Source organism: Anolis carolinensis, chromosome 1 (genome assembly GCF_035594765.1).
Source record: "Anolis carolinensis isolate JA03-04 chromosome 1, rAnoCar3.1.pri, whole genome shotgun sequence".
In the NCBI taxonomy this organism is placed as follows: domain Eukaryota; kingdom Metazoa; phylum Chordata; class Lepidosauria; order Squamata; family Dactyloidae; genus Anolis; species Anolis carolinensis.
In genome coordinates this window covers 208441814-208466414 of record NC_085841.1, presented here as the reverse complement: position 1 = coordinate 208466414, position 24601 = coordinate 208441814, and the positions used below count along the sequence as shown (strand labels likewise).

Genomic DNA, 24601 nt, shown 5'->3' with positions numbered 1-24601 from the left:
ATTTGTAATATAATAATTTTAAAAAACAAAGCGCATTGGTGTGATTCCCCTTCTCTTCCCCCTCCCCACTCCGTGCCGTTGACTGGCACGCGCCCAGAGAAGCCCTGGTTCTTGCCTCTCCGGCGTTTCTGATTGGCTGCGGGGCAACTCCTGCTTATCCTTTCTCCACCCTCATTGGCCGAGAGTCCCAGCCAAGCGGTACTTCAAAGCGGGCGCTCCCGGCACTTGGGCTGAGTTTAGCGGTCCGGAGCCAGAAGAGCGTGCGCTTGGTGCGAGAGGCGAGGGACGGCGGGAAGCCGGAGGGACGCCGCGCACGCTCCCGCGCCTGCGGCAGACAGACAGACAGACAGACAGAGAGAGAGAGCCTCCCTTCCGATCCCCGCGCCCCGCCAAGGGACCTGGCTATGGCTACGTCTATACTCGGGGTAAGTCGCAAACAAGGTTGCTTGTGGCGGTGCATCGGGCACCAATGGGACGGCGGCTCTTCCCATATCAAACCCCCTCGCTCTCCCGCTTTGGCGTTTCACTAGCGGCTGCTTTGATTCCTCCGAGGACACAAATCTGTTTCCTCTCTTCCGCTTTTTTTCTTTTTTCTTTTTTTCATTTTCTTTAGGCTTAGCTTGCCTTGAGGCGCCTTGCAGTTAGTTTCCTTTCCATCACAACTTTGCTTCATAGTTTTGACATCTGGGCGTCCCCTTGCAGATGGCCAATCCTCTCCCACCAGAAGCGACTTGCAGCTTCTCAAGTCGCTCCTGACACGAAAAAAAAAATGTGAGGAGGCGGTGGCAATGGGAAAGTACAATGAAGTAAAAGTAAAAAAAAAAATATGCGTGTGTCAGGAGCGACTTGAGACTTTAACCCGGTGGCCAATGAGTTAAACATTCGGGAGAGTGGGTGAGCTCCCATCTGTCAGCTCCAGCTCCCCATGTGGGGACATGAGAGAAGCCTCCCACAAGGATGGTAAAACATCCAGGCGTCCTCTGGACACCATCCTTGCAGACGGCCAGTTCTCTCACATCAGAAGCGACTTGCAGTGCTCAAGTCGCTTCTGACACGAAAAATAAAGTGTGAGGCGGCGGTGGCAATGAGAAAGAAAAAGTAAAACGAAGCCCCGCGTTTATTTGTGTGGGTTTGTCGCCGTGGCCTTGGATCTCTACTGCCATATAATGCAGTTTAAACTGAGCTATGTGGCAGTGTAGATCCAAGCCTCAATTGTAATTGCTTTAGGGCGCAGTAGCTCGGCTTGCTGCGTTCCTCCTGAACATTGAGTGCCCTTCCACACCACCATATAACAATGCGGAAAATCCCACAATTTCTGCTTTGGTTATCGGAGTCCACACTGTCATATATTTCGACTCAAAGCAGATAATGTCGCATTTTATTCAGCTGTGTGGAAGGGGCCTAAATCCTAAATTCACACCTGCCTCAAACAGACAAGAATTCATTCTCCCACCCTGGATATTATTCCACAGATATTTAAACCTCACTTGCCTAGTTTCCAACAGACCTCACAACCTCTGCGGATGCCTGCTATAGATGTGGGCAAAAAGGTCAGGAGATTATGCTTCTGGAACATGGCCATGCAGCCCAGAAAACTCACAGCAACCCCTGCAATTTTTAATTTAATTGAATTTAATTTTTAATTTCTGGGGCAATCCTTTGTTGTAGATAGTAAGCAGCCAGACCTTGAAGCTGCAGGGCTATTCAATGCTAATCATAGCGGCCGATTGAAACAGTCACGCCTGCCTCAAACAGACAAGAGTTAAGAGATAAAACGGAGCGGAGGTTTTTAGGCGTTTTCCTCCTCGCCCTCCTTTGAACGACCTGTGCCTAACTGAGTAGAAGGGTTGCTGTGAGTTTTCCGGGCTGCATGGCCCAGAAGCATTCCTCCTGACATTTCGCCTGTGAGGTGAAACGCGAGGAGCATGGCCGTACAGCCCGGAAAACTCACAGCAACCCAGGGCCCTTCCACACAGCCATATAATTCAGAATATCGGCAGAAAATCCCAGTATATCTGTTTTGAACTGGGTTATCTGAGTTCACACTGCCATATATTCCAGTTCAAAGCAGGTAATGTGCAATTTTAATCAGCTGTGGAAGGGGCCCCAATGATTTCGGCCATGAAGCCCTTAGATAATACTTTTAGAGCAGATGTTGTTCCTGCTTGTTGCGCTGGAGTTTAACGGAGTGTCTCCCCTGCCTGTGTGTCTCCTTCCCCCCTCCCTGCCTTCTCCTGTCCTGCTTTAGGAAGAGCCACGATTCGGAACCACTCCTCTGGCGATGCTGGCGGCCACCTGCAACAAAATTGGCAACACCAGCCCGCTGACGACGCTGCCGGAGTCGAGCGCCTTCGCCAAGGGCAGCTTCCACCCGTGGAAGCGCTCCGGCTCCAGCTGCAACCTGGGCTCCAGCCTCTCGGGCTTCGCGGTGGCCTCCAGCCGCGGGGGCGCGGGCGGGGGCGCGGGAGGGGGCGGCGGGGGCAACAGCAGCGCCTTTTGCCTGGCCTCCGCTTCGCCGCCCTCCTCCTCCTCGGCCTTCAGCAGCGACTACAGCGGGCTCTTTTCCAACGCTTCGGCGGCAGGCGGGATGTCGCCCCAGGACGTGCCCGGCGGGCAGTCAGCGTTCATCTCGAAGGTTCACAGCTCAGCGGCGGAGGGGTTGTACCCGCGCGTGGGCATGGCGCACCCCTACGAGTCGTGGTACAAGTCGGGCTTCCACTCCACGCTCTCGGCGGCGGAGGTGTCCAACGGGGCGGCCTCGTCGTGGTGGGACGTGCACGCCAATCCGGGCTCGTGGCTGGAGGTGCAGAACCCCTCCTCGGCGGCGGCCAGCGGGCTGCACTCGGGCGCCCCGCAGGCCGCGCTGCACTCCCAGCTGGGCGCCTACAACACCGCCGACTTCGGCTCCCTCACGCACTCCGCTTTCAGCCCCACGGCGCTGCTCTCCACCGGGCAGCACCTGCTGGCGGCGCAGGAGGGCTTCAAGCCCGTGCTGCCCGCCTCGGCGTACTCGGACTCCAGCGCCGCCGTCAGCGCCATGATCTCCGGGGCGGCAGCGGCGGCGGCGGCGGCGGCGGCGGTGGGAGGTGGTGGCGGGGGCTCGAGCTCGGCGGCGGCGCGCTCCGCCCGGCGCTACTCGGGGCGCGCCACCTGCGACTGCCCCAACTGCCAGGAGGCCGAGCGGCTGGGCCCCGCGGGGGCGAGCCTCCGCCGCAAGGGCCTGCACAGCTGCCACATCCCGGGCTGCGGCAAGGTCTACGGCAAGACGTCGCACCTGAAGGCGCACCTGCGCTGGCACACGGGTGAGCGGCCCTTCGTGTGCAACTGGCTCTTCTGCGGGAAGCGTTTCACCCGCTCCGACGAGCTCCAGCGGCACCTGCGGACTCACACGGGCGAGAAGCGCTTCGCCTGCCCAGTCTGCAACAAGCGCTTCATGCGCAGCGACCACCTCAGCAAGCACATCAAGACGCATAACGGCGGCGGCGGCGGAGGCGGCGGGAAGAAAGGCAGCGACAGTGACACGGACGCCTCCAACCTGGAGACGCCGCGCTCGGAGTCGCCGGACCTGCTCCTCCATGAGGCGAGGGGGAAGGACTCCGCGGCCGTACCCAATGACCCTTAGGCCGGCCAGCAAGAAGGCAGGACTCCGCGGCGGAGGCGAGGACACTGAGGGAAGTTTAGGCGGGAGTTAAAGCGCGCCAAGAAGGAGAAAAAGCCCGCGCACGTCCAGCTGCCTCACCGTCGCTCAACCGCCCGCGCCGCCTCAGGAGCCCTTTTGAGCCCGCGCTTCCCTTCCCTCTCAGTTCTGGGAATGGGTGAAGGGGGAAAAGGCGAGCTTGATGACTATTTTAAAAAGACTGTGGTTGGACAAAGACTGGGACCAGGCCCAGAGGACAGAGACGCAAACAAACACACAAAATACCCCCATCCCAAAAATAAATCACTACCAAGAATATTGTGTGTGTGTGTCAGGAGCGACTTGAGAAACTGCAAGGCGCTTCTAGTGTTGAGATAATTGGCCGCCCGCAAGGACGTTGCCCAGGGGACGCCCGGATGTTCTGATCTTTTACCATCCTTCTCATGTCCCTGCATGGAGCTGGAGCTGACAGAGGGAGCTCGCCCGCTCTCCCCGGATTCGAATCAGTCGTGCCCGCACAAGGGTTTAACCCATTGCGCCACAGAGGCTCCAAATCACGACCAGTGATTGAAGAATGAGGGAAGTGGGTGAAAGTCCCATCCCGTACCCAGATTGACACAAACCCAGGCCATAGTTCTCTGTCCTTCTCCAAAAAAGCAGGCTAAAAACACAACCGAAACAAACTTAGTTCCAAAACCTGCCACCCAGGAGCAAAGCACACCCGCTTGGAGTGGATTATTATAACTGTCTAAGCCTACTACAGACTACTACAGTGTTTGATGAGATCTACAATCACCCTTTGATATTTAATACTGAGAGACTCTTACTCATAAACACACACACACAAGCTCAAGGTGAGAAACCTCGTCAGAGACTATTTCTCTCTGTGATTCATCTAATATGTGTATAAATATGGATCCAAACCGCACACGGACGGATGGATGGAGGGTTGTGTTCTCTTTTTCCCCCTTCCTTGTAAATGTCAGTTCCAATAAGTTTTCTTCCCCCTGGGGATGAATTCCTGAAATTCAGGGGAGCCTTTTTTTAAAACAAAAATTATTATTATTATTTCTGATGCACTTTGTGGAGGTCAGTATATATGTAAAAGATATTTAATACGTTGAGATTAAAAAAACACCAGTAAGTTAAGGTTGCATAAAAGAATTTAAATTCGTTTATCTGTATTTGGGATGGTGGGGGAGGGGGAAACTTGACATAATATTTTCATTTTGGTATTATTAAAGGACTCTGAATAATGCACTCTGAAATTTTTTTCCTTCGCCCACCCAACTAGATATTAGGCAGGAAATGCATCCACTTATTTTAAAAAAGAAATCATTATTGCAACCTGCCATTCTTGGGTTATCTTTCTTATCCGATGAAAATGTTAAGGCTGGAATCTGACATTCAGTCACCAAGGATCATTGTGCCAGGGGGCTCCGCAAGACACCTTATCTGGTACACCGTATCTAAATAATCCTGCTAAGGGCAGGCTATTAAGATTGCGGTTCGCATCCTATTGGAAGTCGCAACAAAGGTCCCATTGCTTTGAATAGACTGCATCCAAACGAAGTCTGAGGCGACTACGTGTTGTTGAAGGCTTTCATGGCCGGATTGCTGTGAGTTTTCCGGGCTGTATGCCCATGTTCCAGAAGCATTCTCTCCTGACGTTTTGCCTGCATCTATGGCAGGCATTCTCGGAGGTTGTGGGGTATGTTGGAAAGTAATCAAGTGGGGTTTATATATCTGTGGAATCTCCAGGGTGGAAAAAAGAACTGTTGTCTGTTTGAGGCTGGTGTGAATGTTTCGATTGGCCACCTTTGGTAGCATTTAATAGCCTTTTAGCTTCAAGGTCTGTCTGCTTGCTGCCTACAACAAAGGATTCCCCGAGGAATTAAAAATTAAATTACATTAAAAATAGCATGGTTTGCTGTGAGTTTTCTGGGCTGTATGGCCGTATTCTAGAAGCGTTATCTTCTGACGTTTCGCCCGCATCTATGGCAGGTATCCTCAGAGGTTGTGAGGTCTGTTGGAAACTAGTCAAGTGGGGTTTATATCTCTGTGGAATGTCCAGGGTGGGAGAAAGAACTCTTGTCTGTTTGAGGCAGGTGTAAATGTTTCAATGTGTTGTCAAAGGCTTTCATGGCCAGAATCACAGGGTTGTTGTGTGTTTTCCGGGCTGTATGGCCAAGTTCCAGAAGCATTTTCTTCTGATGTTTTGCCCACATATATGGCAGGCATCCTCAGAGGTTGTGAGGTATATTATATAACAAAGTATGTGGGCGAGACTTCAGGAGAACATGGCCATACACCCCGGAAAACAAACAACAACCCTTGATTAGCATTGAATAGCCTTTCAGTTTCAAGTTCTGCTGTTTACTGCCTGGGGCAGGCATGTAGGGGGGGAACTTGAGGGGCTTCAGAAGGCCTTATATTTATTATTTAAACTGTTATGTTTATTCATATCATGATCTGATCACCATGCTCAATATATCCCATATGCATGGGGGTATTGGGATAACTATACAAAAGGTTTTCTAGGGTAGATCCTCTCTGACGCAGACTAACCCCCCCCCCCCCCCCAACCAAAATCCTGGCTACGGGCCTGGCCTGGGGAAATACTTCGTTGGTAGCTGATTAGCAGGTTCTGATTCATTAATTCCCCTGTTTTCAGAGTGTTGTTCTCTATTTACTGTCCTGATTTTAGAGGTTTTTTTTTAATACTGGTAGCCAGATGTTGTTAATTTTCATGGTTTCCTCCTTTCTGTTGAAATTGTCCACATGCTTGTGGATTTCAGTGGCTTCTCTATATATTGCCAATTGCAACATTCACACTTGCCTCCAACAGACAAGAGTTCTTTCTCCCACCCTGGACATTCTACAGATATATAAATCCCCCTTGCGTAGTTTCGAGCAGATCTCACAATCTCTGGGGATGCCTGCCATAGGCGTGGGCGAAACTTCAGAAGAGAATGCTTCTGGAACATGGCCATACAATCGGGAAAACTCACAGCAGCCCAGTGATTCCCGCTATCAAAGCCTTCGACAACAAAAGTCCCATTGCTTTGAATAGACTGCATCCACATACATTCTGAGTCGATTCTTTCTAAAATGGACGTGTATGTTGCTTAAAAACCAGCATCCCTTCTCTAACCACTTTTTAAAAAATAAAATCCTTGATCATGAAGCAGATTTAAAAATAAAATAGGGGAAAGCGTTTATTAAATCCTGTTTATTCTCCGCATTAGGTCCCCGGCAAGGTTTCCCAGGTTAGAGGGAAATCATTCCTGGGGGAATCCATCGCTGGAGTCAATACTCCGGAAAAGACATTTCATGCCTAAATGAAAACCTTGTTAACTGTTATTAATTTTGACTTGGAGCACCCAGCAGCCCCCTGTGCCTTGTATTCCCTTATTAGAGATTCATGTCTTATCAAATATCTAATTAATCTCCTAGACATCATTTGTTCTGGCCAACTTTATCTCAGCTGGTCCGCGGGGAAAACCCTCAGAATATTCCCGGTGACAAAGCTTCCCTTGAAGATCCTTTTAATTGTCTAAATTAACTGCGCCGAATTTGCATGTCAAAACGGCAAAGGGCAAGGCGAGATAAAACGTAAACGTTTTAAAAAGCCTCCCAAACGAAGCACTTGATTTGATAGCCGGGCTCCTGACTGAATGCGATGGAAGACAACTGCTCCTTCCTTTCCTTTTTTCAAACGGGCAGTTGATCTATGCAAATGGTGAATTGGAAAGGCTTGTGTGTGTGCCTCTCCCCCCCCCCCCCCGCCCCATGCAGTCAAATGCTCCTTTCGCATGTTATTTGAATATCAGTGGCTCTGCTATTGAAAAGGTTCAAGGATGCTCCCTGACTTCTTTGTGATTACCCAGTGCAGCGTCTTATTCTAAAGGGAAAGGGGGGGGGGGGGGGGAGAGAGAGAGAGAGAAGAGCCTCAGGAATAATTAAAGCCTCGGATGAGGCCTGGGAACACATTTGGGACAGGAATCTCATTTAGGCCGGCTCTTTTCAAAAATAAGCCACAGTTAAATTGACCAGAAGGCAATTATTGAAATGAAAATTATTTTCCCTCCCTTTGTCTTCTGACCACCAACTCAACGGACGCAGGACACCTTTTATTTCTTTTTTTTTTAAAAGCGGGGGGGGGGGGGGGGTCTTTCCAATCGTATCTCTCTTTCGCCCTCCCCTGACTTTAATTGCGCCACTTTAAGGGCTGAAAGAGAGAAAAGTGAGAGGGGAGAAAACAAAGTTTAATTAAGCTTGAGCGTGAAAGGCTAACATATTCAAAACCTTTTTTATATGAAGTTAGATTTTATAATCCAGGGGAAAAGGGATTTTGCTGGCAGCGGGCGAGCCAAGCTGAAAGGGGCTCTGAATCAAAACATCTGTTGTGTCTAGCGAAGCTCGCCTTGAGCTGGCCTCGATAATTGTCCTTAAATGCAGGCACAGAAATGGGGGCGAAATCATTTCTCTGGGCAGGACAATAAGGAGTTGGGAAAAAGGCTGACAGACGGGTTTTGTTACAATTTTCAGGGGAGGGAAAGCCATTTCTGTGTGTTGTCGGAGGGTTTCATGGTCGGAATCACTGGGCTGCTGTGAGTTTTCCAGGCTGTATGGCTATGTTCCAGTAGCATTCTCTTCTGACCTTTCGCCCACATTTATGACAGACAACCTCGTAACCTCTGAGAATGCCTGCCATAGATGTGGGCGTAACGTCAGGAGAGAGTGCTTCTGGAACATCGCCATACAGTCCGGAAAACTCACAGCAAGCCAATTTCAGTGTGATTCGTCTTTTTTCTTCTTCTTAGTAATAGTCTCTGGCTTCAGGTTTTCCGAAGCGTGAGTCGTCCCTTTCTCTTCCACTCGTGCTGATCTGTTTTATCCTCTTGCCGAAGCTTAACTTTATGTAACGCGCGCGCGCGCATGTGTGTGAGGGTTTGAGGGGTACTTGTGTAGTGGCTGAGCCTCCCCATCGCCCCGCATGTCACCCTGCCCCGGGGGTTCCTGTCCTTCTCCTCCTCTTTAGGGTGTATTTACTGGGAAGTGTTTGGGTTGTTGTTCTTTGGAGGGGGAGAAGAAGGGGGCACGCTCCTCCGGGGGCAAAGCAAACAGGGGGCTTTGTGAGCCCCAGGATGCGGCTTCCTTCCCTCCCCAGTTGTGCTGCCGCCGCCGCTGCTACTGTTGTGGGGTTTCTTTCTGAGGAATGCGTCCTCGCCGGGTGTTGGGCAGAAGTCAGCTTTGTTTGGGCGCTGTAATAAAACAGATCAAAGGGCTCTCCTCCGGGTCCCCTTGCTGCCAGCCCCGGGGTGACCATTCTTCAGCTCAGTGATCAAGGACCTCTTTGCATCGCCCAGTTGCTCCCGCGGGTCAGAAAACGTCCATCATTTCCAGGCTCCCCACAAACGGAGAGGAAAGGGCGAGAGTGAGAGTTTGCAGGGCCGCTGAAGTTTATCCACAGAGCCTGTTTTTTGTGTTATGGAACTACTCTTCATGATTCGCTAAAAAAAAGTTTCAACCCCCCCCCCCCCCCATTTTTTTCTGGCTATGGCCCTGATGGGAACCCGGGAACAGAGGCAGCGAAAAGGAAGGCATTTTAAAGGGGAAGAAGGGGTCTTTGTCGAGAATTCCTTGAGGAAGAAGACAAAGGATTTATTTCTTCTCAGAAAACATTTTTTAAATTCACGTTTCAGATTAAGAGGAAGTTATTTATTTTCGAGATAAACACCTATTTGTAGGTATCTTATTTGTATTTGTGCATCTGGAGAAGCTGAGAGCCGACTTTGCCAAACTAGAGGGAAAAATAGGAGACACCCGCAGTCTCTCAAAGTGGCTGCAAGGAAAGAAGGGAGGCGCATTTTGTGCCAACCTCTCCCAGGTCCCTTCTACACTGCCATATAAAATCCAGTTTGGATTGTTGTGAGTTTTCCGGGCTGTATGGCCATGTTTCAGAAGCCATACAGCCAGGAAAACTCTCAGCAACCCACTGATTCCGGCCGTGAAAACCTTCAACAACACAAAATCCAGATTATTTGCTTTGAACTGGATTATCTTGCAATGTAGACTTATATAATCCAGTTCAAAGCAGATAATGTGGATTATCTGCTTCGATAATTTGAATTATATGGCAGTGTAGAGGGGGTCTCAGATCAAACGAGAATCTGATCTCTGCTCCAGTTACTGCTCTTTTCTTTAAACGTGCGTTTTCACCCCTTTGCTGTATGGAAGTTTAAATGGCTGAATTATTGTAAATACCAGGGGGAACCTGCCTGCTTGCGGATTTTTATTTCAAAGCCTACACTTTCACTCTTATTTATTTGTAGTCGTTATCTGTACAATAGTATTTGCCCAAGATATATTTCCATGTTCCTAAAATGGAGATGAAGGAAAACGTAACAGAAAATCCTTCTTATTTGGCTAATTGGTATACTAAGTGTTTATTTTAAGCGAGAAAAATTTAGCTGGAAATGTTCTGAGGGGATAACATGCTAAACGCATTTCTTTTACAGCGTGCAAACTCTGGTTTGCGTTTATGTTTGACATTCACTTTGGAGTCCTTTGAGAAACGGAGGAAAAGGAGAAAGGAGACAGAATTTCTGGCTCTTTGGCGCCATCTAGAGATCGTGAAGCGACCAAAAATTATGACTCAAGAAACTGTTCTAGCTAGTGTGGTCGAAGGCTTTCGTGGCAGGAATCACAGGGTTTTGCTGTGAGTTTTCCGGGCTGTATGGCCATGTTCCAGAAGCATTCTTTCCTGACGTTTCGCCCCCATCTATGGCAGGCATCCTCAGAGGTTTTGAGATGACAACCTCTGAGGATGCCTGCCATGGATGCAGGCAAAACGTCAGGAAAATATGCTTTTGGAACATGGCCATTCAGCCCGGAAAACTCACAACAACCCACTATTCTAGTGAGCTCTTCTCTATATAACCCTTAGAACAAAAAATATTCCAGTATTCAAGTAAATCCAAATCTACAGTGAAGCTGATAGGGCCGAATTTCCTTTCAGCAGACGTTGTTTTAAGAAATTCGTTAATTTCTCCTTGCACGGGAGGCTTTTAAGTCGTTACCTCAGGCCCTTTCCACACAGCCCTATATACCATAATATCAAGGCAGAAAATCACACAATATCTGCTTTGAACTGGGTTATCTGAGACCACACTGCCTCTCCCGCCCGCTTTCCTCTGGGCACATCAAGCCTTTCCTGGGCAAGTGCCTCAAAGAGGGCAAAATGGGTGCTGCTCGATAGCTGGCTAATAGCCTGGCGAGGGCTTAATTCAGTGTTTCTCAACACTGGGTCCCCAGATGTTTTGGCCTTCAACTCCCATAAATCCTAACAGTTGGAAAAATTGGCTTGGGTTTCTGGGAGTTGTAGGATACAACACCTGGGGACTCCAGGCTGAGAACCACTGATCTAGGGCCCTTCCACAAAGAATATCAAGGCAGAAAATCCCACAATATCTGCTTTGAATTGGGATATCTGAGTCCACACTGCCATATGTTCCAGATCAAAGCAGATAATGTGGGATTTTATTCAGCTGTTCAGGGCCCCAGATATTATATTTCATCTCCATGACTTTGGATGGTCCGAGCCCACCCCAAACCTTTCCCCTCGAAAATAGCAGGAAAATGAGGGTGTTGATTCATCCCCAGGGGATAATCTATGACTGCTTCCACCAGGGGAAGAGAATTGGGCGCGACTCCAAGAAATCGCAAAAGCCCTCACGAGTGGAGCCTGGTACTCAAATGGTTTGTGAAAGTCTCGCCGCTTTCTCCACCTCTACAGCTTTCTTCAAAGCCTCACCTGGGACTGGGAGACTACACTTCCTAATGACGCCTAACTTTCTTTCATCTAAAAACCAGAGGTTTCTTTCCCTAGATTTTTTTAGGAACACCTTTGAGCGCGTTCCCAAAATGGCCTCCATGGCGGGAGCGAGGAGAAGGGTTTTAAGAGCCGCCGTCGCTATTACTCTCATGGAGGCCCTGTGAGCGCTTTCACAAAATGGCCGCCATGGCGGGAGCGATAAAAAGGGTTTAAGAGCCGCCAGGGTGGGCCACAAAACACCCAGAAGGCAAAGTGGACATGGGGGGAACGCTGGAAGATGATTCACTCTCCCAGGGCCCTTCCACGCAGCCTTATCTGCTTTGAACAGTGTGGACTCAGATAACCCAGTTCAAAGCAAATATTGTGGGATTTCCTGCCTTGAAATTCCCGGATATAGGGCTGTGTGGAAGGGCCCCCAGAAGGCGAAGGCAGCAAAGCAAATGTGTGGGAAAGTGCAGCCTTTATTGGTCCCCACAGCAAAAGCACGAGACACCCATTTCACAGAACCCAAACTGCTAGCTGGGGGATCTTCCAAGACATAGCCTAGGCACTCATCAAATTAACTCGGTATTTTCATTTCCCAGGATTAAGGTAAAGGTAAAGGTAAAGGTTTTCCCCTGAAGTTAAGTCCAGCCGTGACCGGGTTTTCCCCTGACGTTAAGTCCAGCCCTGACCGACTCTGGGGGTTGGAGCTCATCTCCATTTCTAAGCCGAAGAGCTGTCTGTAGACACCTCCAAGGTCATGTGGCCGGCATGACTGCATGGAGCACCGTTAACTTCCCGCTAACATTTGCATGTTTTCGAACTGCTAGGTTGGCAGGAGCTGGGGCTAACAGCGGGCGCTCATTCCGCTCCCGGGATTTGAACCTGGGACCTTTCGGTCTGCAAGTTCAGCAGCTCAGCGCTTTAACACACTGCGCCACCATCAGGGGCCCCAGGATTAGTCAAGTCAAAAGAAAAGGGTTAGCTTTGTCCAATGTCCATAAGATTCTACGATGGCCTCCGAAGCCTGCCTGGGGCCTCCAGTCATTCTGTTGGGGAATCTGAGCTGTTAGGCTCAAAATAACCCTCAGTTGGAGTGATTCCACTATAGCAGAGGAACAGAAGTAAACTTCATAAACAGCAGTCTGGATGGTTTAGGATTGCAGGCAGAACTTTAGGTTTAAATTATTTATTGGACCAAAAGAAATACATTATTGATAGAAAAGGTCTTGAAGGTAACTAGTTTACTAAGGCCTTTTCCACACAGTTGAATAAAACCCCACATTATCTGCTTTGAACTGGAATATATGGCAGTTAATGGATGAAAAACACTGAGGCTATGCTTGTCTTAGGCGAAAACCTAAACTTTCAATGTTATGATGGTCTTCTTTATAAATATCACTCAGTTCAAAGCAGATATTGTGGGGTTTTCTGTCTTGATGTTCTGGGTTATATGGATGTGTGGAAGGGTCCTAAAGCTCATATTCTCTTTAGGTAAAAGGGCAAAAAGTCAATTTTGCCTAGACTAGACTAGAGAGAGGCAAAAATGTAGAAAGAAAAGCAAAAGATTGAAAAATGGCGAATGGCCACATGGCCAGCTAAAGGCACTAAAGCTTAAAGAGGAAGTTCCCTCTCTGGATTCCCTTACTACATCATCAAAGCGGGGGGGGGGGGGGGGGGGGAGTGGCTAGCAGGAAGAGGAATGACAAATCCCGTTTGTGAAACATGCATAGGAATGTGGGGGAAGGAATTCCTCTAGTTTAGCCTTGTCTCTAGCCTAGCTACTCATTGAGGACTGGAAACTTGATGACAGAAGAGACTTGTGCAGTTCAGGGATGAAACCCAGCACATTCTTTAAAAGGGGATCCAGTTTTTTATTAGTCAACCCAGGAGAGCCAGGGCCTATTCTGGGTCTCCTTGCGGAATGCGGGCTTCCCCCTGGACACGAGTGTGGCCACATTCACCCTGCCGGTCATCCACCTAACCACTCCCCTGGGGGAAGGAGAGCTTGGAGAGATTATGATCTGCCTCGGGGGCTTTTTTGCCGGGCTGCGGGACTTACAGCCCTCCTATTTCCCTCCCTGGCGCTGCCTGCTCCCAAGGCGGGCTAATTGCCGCTTGGCGAGCCGTTGCCCGTCCCTTCCTGCCGGTGAGGTTTTGCCAGGGGAGGGATGGAAGGAGGGGAAACTCGAGGGAGGGCGGGGCGGGTGGAAAGTAATAATTTATTTTATTTTTTAAATTGCCTTTCAGCCTAAAGCTGCCTTACCTGAATGTCATAATTACAGTAATTATGTACATCCAAATTACATGCTAATTAAATTAGAATCAAATCGTTCCAAATCGAAATCAAATGATGTCGCGGGAATTAATCAATGACAACATAAATAGAGAGAGAGAGTTTCCCTTCGGGCGGATATATTTATTGTAACGACCCACGAGGGGAATGCGAGCTGGAAAAGTCGCCTGTTTGTTTTTAAATCTTTCAATTAGTAATAATTTATTCATTGTCGCCATCTTAATTTTTTTTTAAAAGCTCTCGGGTGATTTCCCTCTCCAGGCTCCGTGAATCAAATCGAGAAAGCAATGCTGTGTAGGCACTGGCATCTTCTTTTCAACGCGCTGGTCTCAAAATTCCGCCATCTCCATCCAATAAAACATTCTTTCCTCCGAGCTTTGCAAACGGCGGTGGTTCTCCGCCTTCCAGTCTGCATAGGCACTCGTTTGGAAAGTAGCAGCATGTGGACAGTTTCAACAGAAAGGAAGAAACCATGAAAATGAACAAAATCTAGTATTAAAAAAAAACTCTAAAATCAGGACAGCAAATAAAGTACAACACTCCGAAAACAGAAATTCCAGACAGGAATCAATCAGGGCCAGCTAACACCTCCCAACAAAGGATTCCCCCAAGCAGGAATCAGGCAGGCCTTGAAGCTGCAAGGCTTTTCAATGCTAATCAAGGTGATTAATTGCAACATTCACACTTGCCTCTAACAAACAAGAGTTCTTTCTCCTACTCTGGACCTTCCACAGATATTTAAACCCCACTTGCCTAGTTTCCAAAAGACCTCACATCCTCTGAGGATGCCTGCCATAGATGTGGGCGAAACGTCTTGAGAGAATGCTCTGGAAAATGCCCACACCGCTCGGAAAACTCGAACCCATAATAAGGAAAGCCCTGATCCGGGTGATCCTCCACCAATTCATCAATGAATTCATCCAGTGCATTAAGTAGGAAATAAACGTCGGGTTAAGCTCTTTTCCTGGTCTGGGGCCGAGAAAGAGGGGTCGCCCGCAAATGACCATAAGCAATCCTTAAGGAAGGAAAGCGTTGCCGAATAATACATTGTCTACACATTCGGAGTTGCGCGGCTTGACTTCGGCGTGCCAAAGGGCTTCGGTTCCCTAACATCACACTATTCACCCTGCTTCTAGTAAGGACAAATCACTGCAATCCTTTGGCGGTGGCAGAAAGGAGTTGCTTGAGGAGAATCATTACTGCTGCCTTTTGATACCCAAGACGGTTCAAGTGGGAAGTGCTGCTCTGCCTTAACCCCATCCGCAAACCAGGTAGAAAACCAGAAGCAGTTGTCATGGTTGCAGGCATTTCAGCAGGATATTGGTTTCACCTACTGACATCATCTCTTTTGGTTTGCTGTGAGTTTTCCAGGCTGTATGGCCATGTTCCAGAAGCATTATCTCCTGACGTTTCGCCCACATCTATGGCAGGTATCCCCAGAGGTTGTGAGGTTTGTTGGAAACTAAGCAAGTGAGATTTACATATCTGTGGAAGGTCCAGGGTGGAAGAACTCTTGTCTGTTGGAATTAATCATCTTGATTAGCACTGAAAAGCCTTGCAGCTTCAAAGCCTGCCTGGGGCTGAAAGGCACTGCAGACTAACTCAGCCAGAGAAATCAGCCATAGCAGAGCACTGGACACAACATATTATTGGAGAACACAGAAATGCTGGACCATTCTAACAACCACCATGTCAGGCTACACAGAGAAGCTATTGAAATCCACAAGCATGTGGTCAATTTCAACAGAAAGAGGAAACCATGAAAATGAACAAAATCTGGCAACCAGTATTTAAAAAGTCAAAAACCCCACTTGTCTAGTTTCCAATATAGCCCTCAACCTCTGGGGATGCCTGCCATAGATGTGGTCAAAACGCCAGGAGAGAATGCTTCTGGAACATGGCCATACAGCCCTGAAAACTTACAGCAAAACCCTGTGATTCCGCAACGAAAGGGTTGTCTCTGGTTTGCACACTTCTAAGGGACACATTTTCCATTCCTCCACCCTCCGTTTTAAAATACGAGTACCTCAAACCCATCATCCATTAAACCACGATATACATTTTATTGATTTATAGGGCTCCACAAGATCCAAATGGCACCCGAATTTGAATACTAATAGTTTCACCACTTGCCCTGCCTTTTGTCTTTGCCCAAGCCCTGCTTGCTGCTCCCACTGGATGCGTTGCTTTTGTTTTTTGGTTTCCTTCTCCAGCTGCTACTCCTCGTCCTTCACTCCCAGAGTTTTGGGTCGCCTACCTCTGCTGCCAAAGAGTGTTTCTCAAAGTAATCATATCGTACTACTGTTATTTAATATTTAGCAAAGGCCACCGTTTGGATTAGTCTTGCGAGGAGTTCCAAATCTTCACTCAGCTTCCTTTCATGTGATGATTGATGGAGAGGGACCTATCAATTCGACCAGCCGGGAAGAGGCTGACGCCGTGTTTTCTTTTGAGGGAAACACGCATCACAGGGGCCTTTGGCCGTCTGTAACAGAGCAGGCAGGACTGTCTCAGGCGGGAGAGAAATAAACCTCCTGGCGGTAGAAGACACATAGACAACCGAAACCCTCTGTCTCCCAAGTGCTACAAGGTCACTTTGCATACTGGTATTTCACGGCCATGGCTCTGGATTCACCCTAAGCATATACCCGTGATATAGATCTCGAAAATAATACCACACTGAATAAGACATTCCCTGAAAATAAGCCATAGTGTGTCTTCTTGAGAAAAAATAAATATAAGACAGTGTCTTATATCCTGAAAATAAGACGTGTCTTAATATTTATGTTTCCTCAAGAAGACACACTATGGCTTATTTTCAGGGGATGTCTTATTCAGTATGGTACAACAATCTGCATTTATGGGTTCAGTAACAGGACTGCCTACTGAAGCTTTCCCCTTATCCCCTGGTGTTTGTGTGGGATGAGAGAGACACACAGTGCTGAAAAAAAGGGCAGCCACAACTTTACTTCTTCCCCTGAGGACACACACAATACCTGAGGACACACAAGACTGTTGCTGGTTGGTGCTGGGGGAGAGAGACCCACAGTGCTGAGTAAAAGGGCAGCCACAGCTTTACTTCTCCCCCTGAGGAGACACCATGCCTAAAGCCAGGCCTGTAGCGAGGGGGCGGTTTTAGGGGTTCAACCTCCCCCCCCGAAATTTTTCAGGTTATAAAAAAAACCTGGTTTACTCATGAATTTTAACTGGTTAACCAAATCCCCATGCTAAGTCTATGAGATGCAAAACATTAAGAGTCCCTCCAGGCACTATCTCAAGCAGATATTCACAGGTTTGTAGCGGGGAGGGGTGTGTGCTAGGGGTTCAACCCCCCCCCCCCGAAATTTTCAAAACCCCTCCCGAATTTTTTTTCTGGCTAGGGCCCTGCCTAAAGCAGTGTCCTGCTCCTCACTTCACTGAGGATACTTTCACTTTCTATGTCTCTATGCCTCAACTTGCAGCTCGCACAGAACTACTGCATACCTATCACTATGTCTTATTTTTGGGGTATGGCTTATATTGTAGAAATGCTTAGAAATCCTGCTATGCTTATTTTATGGTTATTTCTTATTTTTGGGGAAATGGGGTATTTGCTTTGGAATTCGCTGGAGAGGGGGAATGCTATTTCTTTAGATCAGTGGTGTTTTGATTCTTCAACAGGAAGAACCTGATGTCCAGATCCCTCCCCTCCCCACTGAGCAACATATTTTATTCTAATGTCCTTAAAGATGCATAGAAAGTTAATAGTGCGAGGTTGGTGCAGTTTTCTGCCTCTTATCTAGTGCCAAAGATTTACTCAGAGGAAAGGAGCAAAATATTTTGTTGCCTGTCTTCAGGGTGCTTGGAGTTCGTCCCCTTTTTCTTTCTTAAAAATCAAGGGAATTGTAGAGCTTTGTGGTCATTTGTAAACCAACAGCACCTCCTACAGGGTTTAATTTGCCATTGTCAACTTAAAGCAGGCAAGGCTCAAAAGTCTAGGGTGGCTGTTCCCCTAGGTTTTCTTACTTTTGACCAGTAGTAAAGCGTATCCTTGAAGTGACTAGGTTGACCTTGAAGGAACTGGGGGCGATGACAGCCGACAGGGAGCTCTGGCGTGGACTGGTCCATGAGGTCACGAAGAGTCGGAGACGACTAAACGACTGAGCAGCAGCAAAGCTAGGCTTAATACTTGGCAGCAACAAAATAAGACACACATCGTATGATAGGGAACAGGTTCCAGGACACCCTGGCAACACATTCGCACAAACATTTTGAAATTTCTTTAATGCACTCCTGAACATATATAATAACATAATTTCGAAGCCTAGGTTTCTTTAATGTACTCATAAACATATAATATGTGAAGATGTGGGTTGCTGGATGCAGTCATGAATTTAAGCAATTGGGTACTTCATTTCAGTCAATTAAACAAATTAAAACGCACTTTATTCGCACAGGTAAAAATGTAAGCTTTTTTTTTCTTTCCAGCAGTTTCATTTTAAAATAAGGTCTCTCTAACTCAACGCCTGCTTACACTGTAGGTGCTTTAGCATTTAAAACCTCAAGGTGGAATGAAAACTCCAGAACTTGCTCCAAATAAATGACAAAGCTCTACGAAGTCTTGTCTGGAAGATAAGATGGTCAGGTTGCTTACCTGTAACCATGTATCTTCGAGTGAACTCTGTGCATTCACATTAATGGAGAAGGCTGCACTTGCGCAGGCTCCAACGGAAACTCTTCCAAGCTAAAGTTTGAATTTTGGCGGTAACCATGTCCCTCCCCCCCAGGGCATATAAGGCAGCTCTGGGCGTCCGCTCCCCAGTTCCTGCATCGCAAAGGCAACGAGAAAGGGAGAGGTTTGCCAGCAGGGATGGAAGGGCGGGTTTGTGTGAATTCACAGAGTACACTCAAAGAAACATGGTTACAGGTAAGCAACCTGACGTTTTTCTTTGTGTACTCTGAATGCACACGAATGGAGACTAGCAAGCTGAAGTCCAGGACGGTGGGACAGAACAAACCCAACAACGAGTTGAATGTCCAAACCCAATGTTTATTTGGTACAAAAGAAATAAGGCACAATGCGGAACGGGGTCGAAACATGTCCAGTGCATATAACGAAAGACATAACAGTGTCAAAGTGTATCCCCTGACATCATGGCCACTCGGTATGGGCAGGGAACAAGTGCAATCAGAAATAGCAATATCTCCAAAAAAGAGAAACAAGTGTAACCCGTCCCTAAAATAGGACAAGAGGTAAAAAGACCCCTAACAGCACCCATCGATGTATGGGACAGAAGAGGAGCAATGTAAACTAAGTTTCATTACAGCATACTCTCATAAACCTCAAAAGGTGGAACAGAAATAAAACATTTTAAACCAGTAACAACACCTGGTGTGATTTTTGTTTCTCCTTTTTTCTTTTTTTGGCCAGAGGGTAAGTGCTCTGTAAGGGGAACAGGGCCCTTTAAGACAGGCAGGAGGACAAGACCGATCTGGCAAAAGCAGAGTCCTTTGGGGCCTTAGAGTCCATTCTATAGTGGGAGACAAACGTTAAGGGGTTAGACCAGATTGCTGCCTTACATATAGAATCGAGATGGATACCCCTGTGGAAGGCAGTTGAGGTAGAGAGGCCCCTCGTCAATCTCAGGCGGACCGACAGAAGAGGGGGGCACTTAGCCAGCTTGTAAGCTAGTTCAATGGCTTGTGCAATCCAGTGTGAGAGCCTCTGGGTGCAAACTGGGTTACCCAGTTTGTCTGGGGCATAAGCGACAAAGAGTCTTGGCATCGTGTGCGTTGCTCTAGTTCGATCCCTATTAAAAAAGAAGAGCCCTCCTGACGTCCAGTAGGTGAAGTCTCTGTTCCAGCAGAGACGAATGGTTAGGAAAGAAGGCTGGGAGTACAATGTCTTGGTTAAGGTGAAAGGCAGAGACCAACTTAGGAAGAAAGGTGATGTCCGGACGGAGGATGGCCCGATTGTGGTGGAAGCGAAGATAAAGTTCCTCCACTCTAAGAGCCGCCAGTTCGGAAGGCCTATGGGCCAAAGTAGCAGCAACCAAGAAAGCTACCTTTCATGAAAGCAAGTGGAGAACTGCTGAGGTCAGCTGTTCAAAAGGGGAGGAGGTGAGTTGGGACAACACGAGCTCGAGGCTCCAACCAGGTGTCAGCGGCTGTGTCAGTGGGCAGAGGTTATTGTAGCCCCTTAAGAAGGTCTTTATGAGATAATCCGCAAACAGGGAAGGCTGGCTATGACACTGAAAACACCAAGACAGGGCAGCTAGATAGGATTTCATAGAGGCCAGAGACAGCTTTTGCTCTGCAAGGGTAAAGAGAGAGTCCAGGATCACCGGTATCGAGGTGGGAAAAGAGTCAATGTTTCGGGACCGAAGGAAGGTACGGAACCGAGAAACATTGTAGGCGTAAGCAGGCTTGTGGGCTGCGCAGAGAACTGCTTGAAGGTCTGGATGGAGGGAGCTCAGGCGAGAATCCTCCATGCAGTGAGATGGAGACACAAGATGTCCGGGTGGAGAATTTGCCCATTCTGCCTGGTCAGGACGTGAGGCAGAGACGGAAGAGAACGAAAGGTCCCCCTGGAGAGATGAAGGAGTGCCGGATACCATGGCTGGCGCGGCCATGCTGGGGCTATTAGAATCGCCATTGTGGAGGCAAGGTGGAGTCTCTCTAACACCTCCAGTATCAGGGGAAAGAGGGGGAACAGGTAGAGGGGTTCCATTGACCAGTCTAAAAGGAAGGCGTCTCCGAGACATCCAGGAAACAACGCTGGAGGAAGTCTCACCCTGTATCGAGGTAGCTGTGCGTTTTTGGGGAGAAGTGAAGAGGTCCAGAGTCAGCCACCCCCAGTTGTGAAAGAGGGTGGAGAGTGTCAGGGTTGAGCTGCCATTCGTGGGAGGAGCTCGTCATCCTGCTCAGGGAGTCGGCTAGACCGTTTTGGAGGCCTGGGAGGTGGAGAGCCACTATGCACCATTGCCAGATCTGGAAGGAAAGAGACATCAGCTTTCTTGAACCCGTGCCACCCTGTTTGTTGATGTAGAACATTGCCACTGTGTTGTCTGAATTTGGACAGTCTTGTGAACGATCAAGCGGGCAAACGCCTTCAGGGCCTTGAAAATGGCAAGGAGTTCTAGAAAGTTTATGTGGTGGGCCCTTTTGAGGGGAGACCAAAGGTCTTGAATTGTGAGGCCATCCAGGTGAGCTCCCCAGGCATAGTTTGATGAGTCGGTGGTTATAGTGACCGATGGGAGAGCAGGGTGGAATGGTAGTCCTTTGCAGACATTGGCTCGAGACTTCCACCAGAGAAGGGACCGGCGGACGTGAGACGGAACCAAGAGGAACCTCGGAGTGGCGAAACGACTTGAAATTGTCTATGAACCACCTTTGTAGGGGTCTGAGGCGTAATCTGGCGAAGGGGGTGACCAGAACTGTGGACGCCATACGACCGAGAAGGACTTGGATGGATCGGGCCCGGACCCTCCGGTTTTGTTTGCAAACTGCTAGGTGATGACGGAGGGCAAGAAACCTGTCGGATGGAAGGGAAGCAGTTTGGGTGATGGAATTGAAGAGAGTGCTGATGAAGCGAATTTTCCTCAATGGAACGATGTCAGACTTCTCGGCATTGAGCTGGAGACCGAGCGAATCCAACAGCTGGAGTATTTGGGCAACGTGGAGCTGCAGCATGATCGGGTCAGGACCGACAAGCAGCCAGTTGTCCAGGTATGTGGACTGTGATTCTTTGTTTCCTCAGGTGCGCTGCAACGATGGCTACAACCTTGGTGAAGACCCTTGGTGCAGTCACGAGGCCGAAGGGCAAAACGGTAAACTGGTAGGTCTGGTCGAGGACCTTGAAGCAGAGAAAATGTCTATGGACCCTCCATATTAATATGTGGAAGTACGCATCGTGTAAGTCTATGGATGCGAAGTAATCTTCTTGCTGGAGCATCGGGAGAATGGACACCATCTGGAACTTTGTTGAGTGGATGAATAGGTTCAGAGCTCTCAAGTCCAGGATGGGACGAAGTCCTACCCCTCTCTTCAGGACCGAAAAGTATCTGGAAAAGAAGCTTTACGGGTCCCGTTCGGATGGAGAAGGCCGAATAGCCCCTTTGGCGAGGAGGGAGTCAATCTCGGCATAGATCTCCGGGGAGGGATCGGTGAGAAAGACACGGCCTGTAGGAGGCAGTTCTTCGAACTCTAAGGCATAGCCTTCTCAGACAATGCGGAGAACCCAGGCATCCGAAGTAATAGCCTCCCATTGGTGATAGAAGGAGGCTAGACGGTCCGTGAAAGGGCAGGCGTGTGGGGAGGGCAGGACAGAGAGTTGTGGAGACAGTATGGCAGCTGCAACGGTACCGGATGCAGAGAGCGAACACAGGGGCACGGTGTCAGTTTCAATGGTGAGCTTGAGCGGGGGTGGAAGTAGCTCAACCTCGTTGTTTCGGGGCCTGAACTGAACGACGGGGCTGCTGTTGGCCTTGCTGGCTGGAAACCGAAGACCACCTGAAACCTTGGTGTCGAAATGACTGAGGTGGGAAATGGTGAGGAAACCAACGGGTGCGTTGAGCATGGGACTGTTCGACCCCACACTTTGAAGCCAGAATCTTAAAGTCATGGTTAGATTTGAGCTTGTCATCAGTTCCAGCATTGAAGAGCCCCAACGCATCAAAAGGTAAGTCCTCAATGACTTGTCTAGAGGATGAGGAGAGACCCGACGACCTCAGCCAGGAATGCCGTCGAATGGCGATTGCATGGGAAATCATTTTGCCGGCAGTGTCACCAGTATGCTTTGCCATCTGAATTTGATGGTGGGCCAAAGAGTCTGCCTCTTGTTGAAGCGCGGTAAGAACTGAACAGTCTTCATCGGAGAGCTTCGCAAAGAACGGCTGGTCTTTTTCCCAAAGGATTTGTTGATAAGCGCCCATACATGCATTGAGATCCTCTTGGGCCCTCTTAAAAGCAATCTTTATCGCCGAGGTTGGGAGCGGGGAGGCCACATGGGAGCAAACCGACATCGCCGATGCCAGAGAACTTGAGGTTGAGGAGGATCCCACTCTACCTGACCGAATTGACACCGTAGCTGTAGTCACCGTGCAGGATGGTTTTGAAGACTTAGCCATCTTAGAAGACCTGGAGACTCTGGAGGAAACTGAAGGCACCTTTTCGGTCGCTGTCAACATCGCTCTTGAGGTTGAAGCGGCAGGATCTGGCGCGAGCGATTTTTCGTAGAGTGCCGCTTTAAGTCTGGCCACTCTATTCTTCCTCACCTGGGCCGTGACGGCTAGGCAGAAGTGGCAGGTACCGACAACATGGGCCTTGCCAAGGCAAAGAAGACACTTGGTGTGGCCATTCAAGTCGGGAATCTTAGTGGCACACTGAGTGCAGTGCTTGAAGCATGTGGTAGACATCAGAAGAACGAAAAGTCCTAAGTGAGCTTTGCAGAGGAAAAAAGGAACTGGGGAGCGGATGCCCAGGGCTGCCTTATATGCCCTGCAGGGAGAGGGGTGTGGTTACCGCCCAAATTCAAACTTTAGCTTGGAAGAGTTTCTGTTGGAGCCTGCGCAGGCGCAGCCTTTTCCATTAGTGTGAATTCACAGAGTACATGAAGAAAAAACCATGTCTCCAAATCTGATGCACTGACACTGTCAACATTTCCCTGTTCAGCATAAACTCAGTAGTAATATTCTTCCCATTGCAAGGAGACATTATTAGATGGTCATGATTCCTTTCTGACCTGTGTCAAGAAGGGAGGGACAGGTTCAGGGGGACAAGTATTTATTTATCATGTCAGAAGCGAACTGAGGGTACAAGTAGTAATGTATTTGAGAACACAACAAAAAAGCTGGCCACTTGGGGTGCCTCTGATGTTGCTGTATTGTGCATGTGGCAGGGCTCAGACTGCATTGTAGTAGCTGATCTGTGGTTTGCTCATCTCCATACATGTCGTGGACTGCATTTGTAGCCCCATTTCTTAAGGTTGGCTTTGCATCTCTTGGTGCCAGAGTGCAGTCTGTTCAGTGCGTTCCAAGTCGCCCTGTCTTCTGTATGCCCTGGAGGGTGTCAGTCACTGATTGAGGTTCTGGGTTTTAGCCTGCCACTTTTGGACTCTCGCTTGCTGAGGTGTTCCTGCGAGTATCTCTGAAGATCTTAGAAAACTATTTCTTGATTTAAGGCAATGGCCTGATGGCTGATATCCAAACAGGGGATGGGCTGGAGATGTCAATGCCTTGGTCTTTTCATTGCTGGCTGCTACTTCTCGGCGGATGTGAGGTGGTGCAATGATGGCTAAACAGTATAATTTCTTCAGTGGCATGGGGTGTAGACATCCTGTGATAATGCGGCATTTCTCATTAAGAGCCACATCCACTGTTTTAACATGGTGATGTGTATTCCACAATGGGCATGCATATTCAGGAGGAGAGTAGCAAATGTCTTCACTGTGTTTGGTTGTGACCCCCAGGTTGTGCCAGTCAGCTTTCGTATGATGTTATTTCTAGCGTCCACTTTTTGCTTGATAGTCAAGCAGTGCTTCTTGTAAGTCAGAGTAAGGTCCAGGGTAACTCCCAAGTATTTTGGTGTGCTGCAATATTCCAGTGGGATTCCTTCCCAGGTAATCCTCAGAGCTCGTCTGAGGATGATGATGATGATAATAATAATAATAATAATAATAATAATAATAATAATAATAATAATACTTTATGCATATTCCACCCTATCTCCCCAAGGGGACCTGGGAAGCAACTTGCAACATGCAACCAGGGGGACAAGTGAATGGTAGGATAAGGTCTTTTCATTCAAGGAAGAACATACAATCAAAATTATGGGCACATGCTCATGATATACCTTTCTAAACCTAATC

At 48.5% G+C, this 24601-nt stretch overlaps 1 protein-coding gene across 1 annotated transcript; it reads left to right on the top strand.

Moving 5' to 3' along the window:
• The first annotated feature begins 255 nt into the window (after nucleotides 1-255).
• sp9 (Sp9 transcription factor) lies at nucleotides 256-4895 on the top strand. The gene is made up of 2 exons (XM_062969178.1): nucleotides 256-425; nucleotides 2249-4895. Exons 1-2 carry the CDS (start codon nucleotides 405-407, stop codon nucleotides 3620-3622), a joined length of 1395 nt encoding a protein of 464 aa, XP_062825248.1. The 5' UTR covers nucleotides 256-404; the 3' UTR covers nucleotides 3623-4895.
• Nucleotides 4896-24601: the final 19706 nt, after the last annotated feature.

Excerpts from the sequence above, each read along its gene's own strand:
- sp9 (XM_062969178.1), top strand. The coding sequence starts at position 405 with ATGGCTACGTCTATACTCGGG. Across the intron at positions 426-2,248 it reads TGGCTACGTCTATACTCGGG|GAAGAGCCACGATTCGGAAC; the intron begins GTAAGTCGCAAA and ends GTCCTGCTTTAG.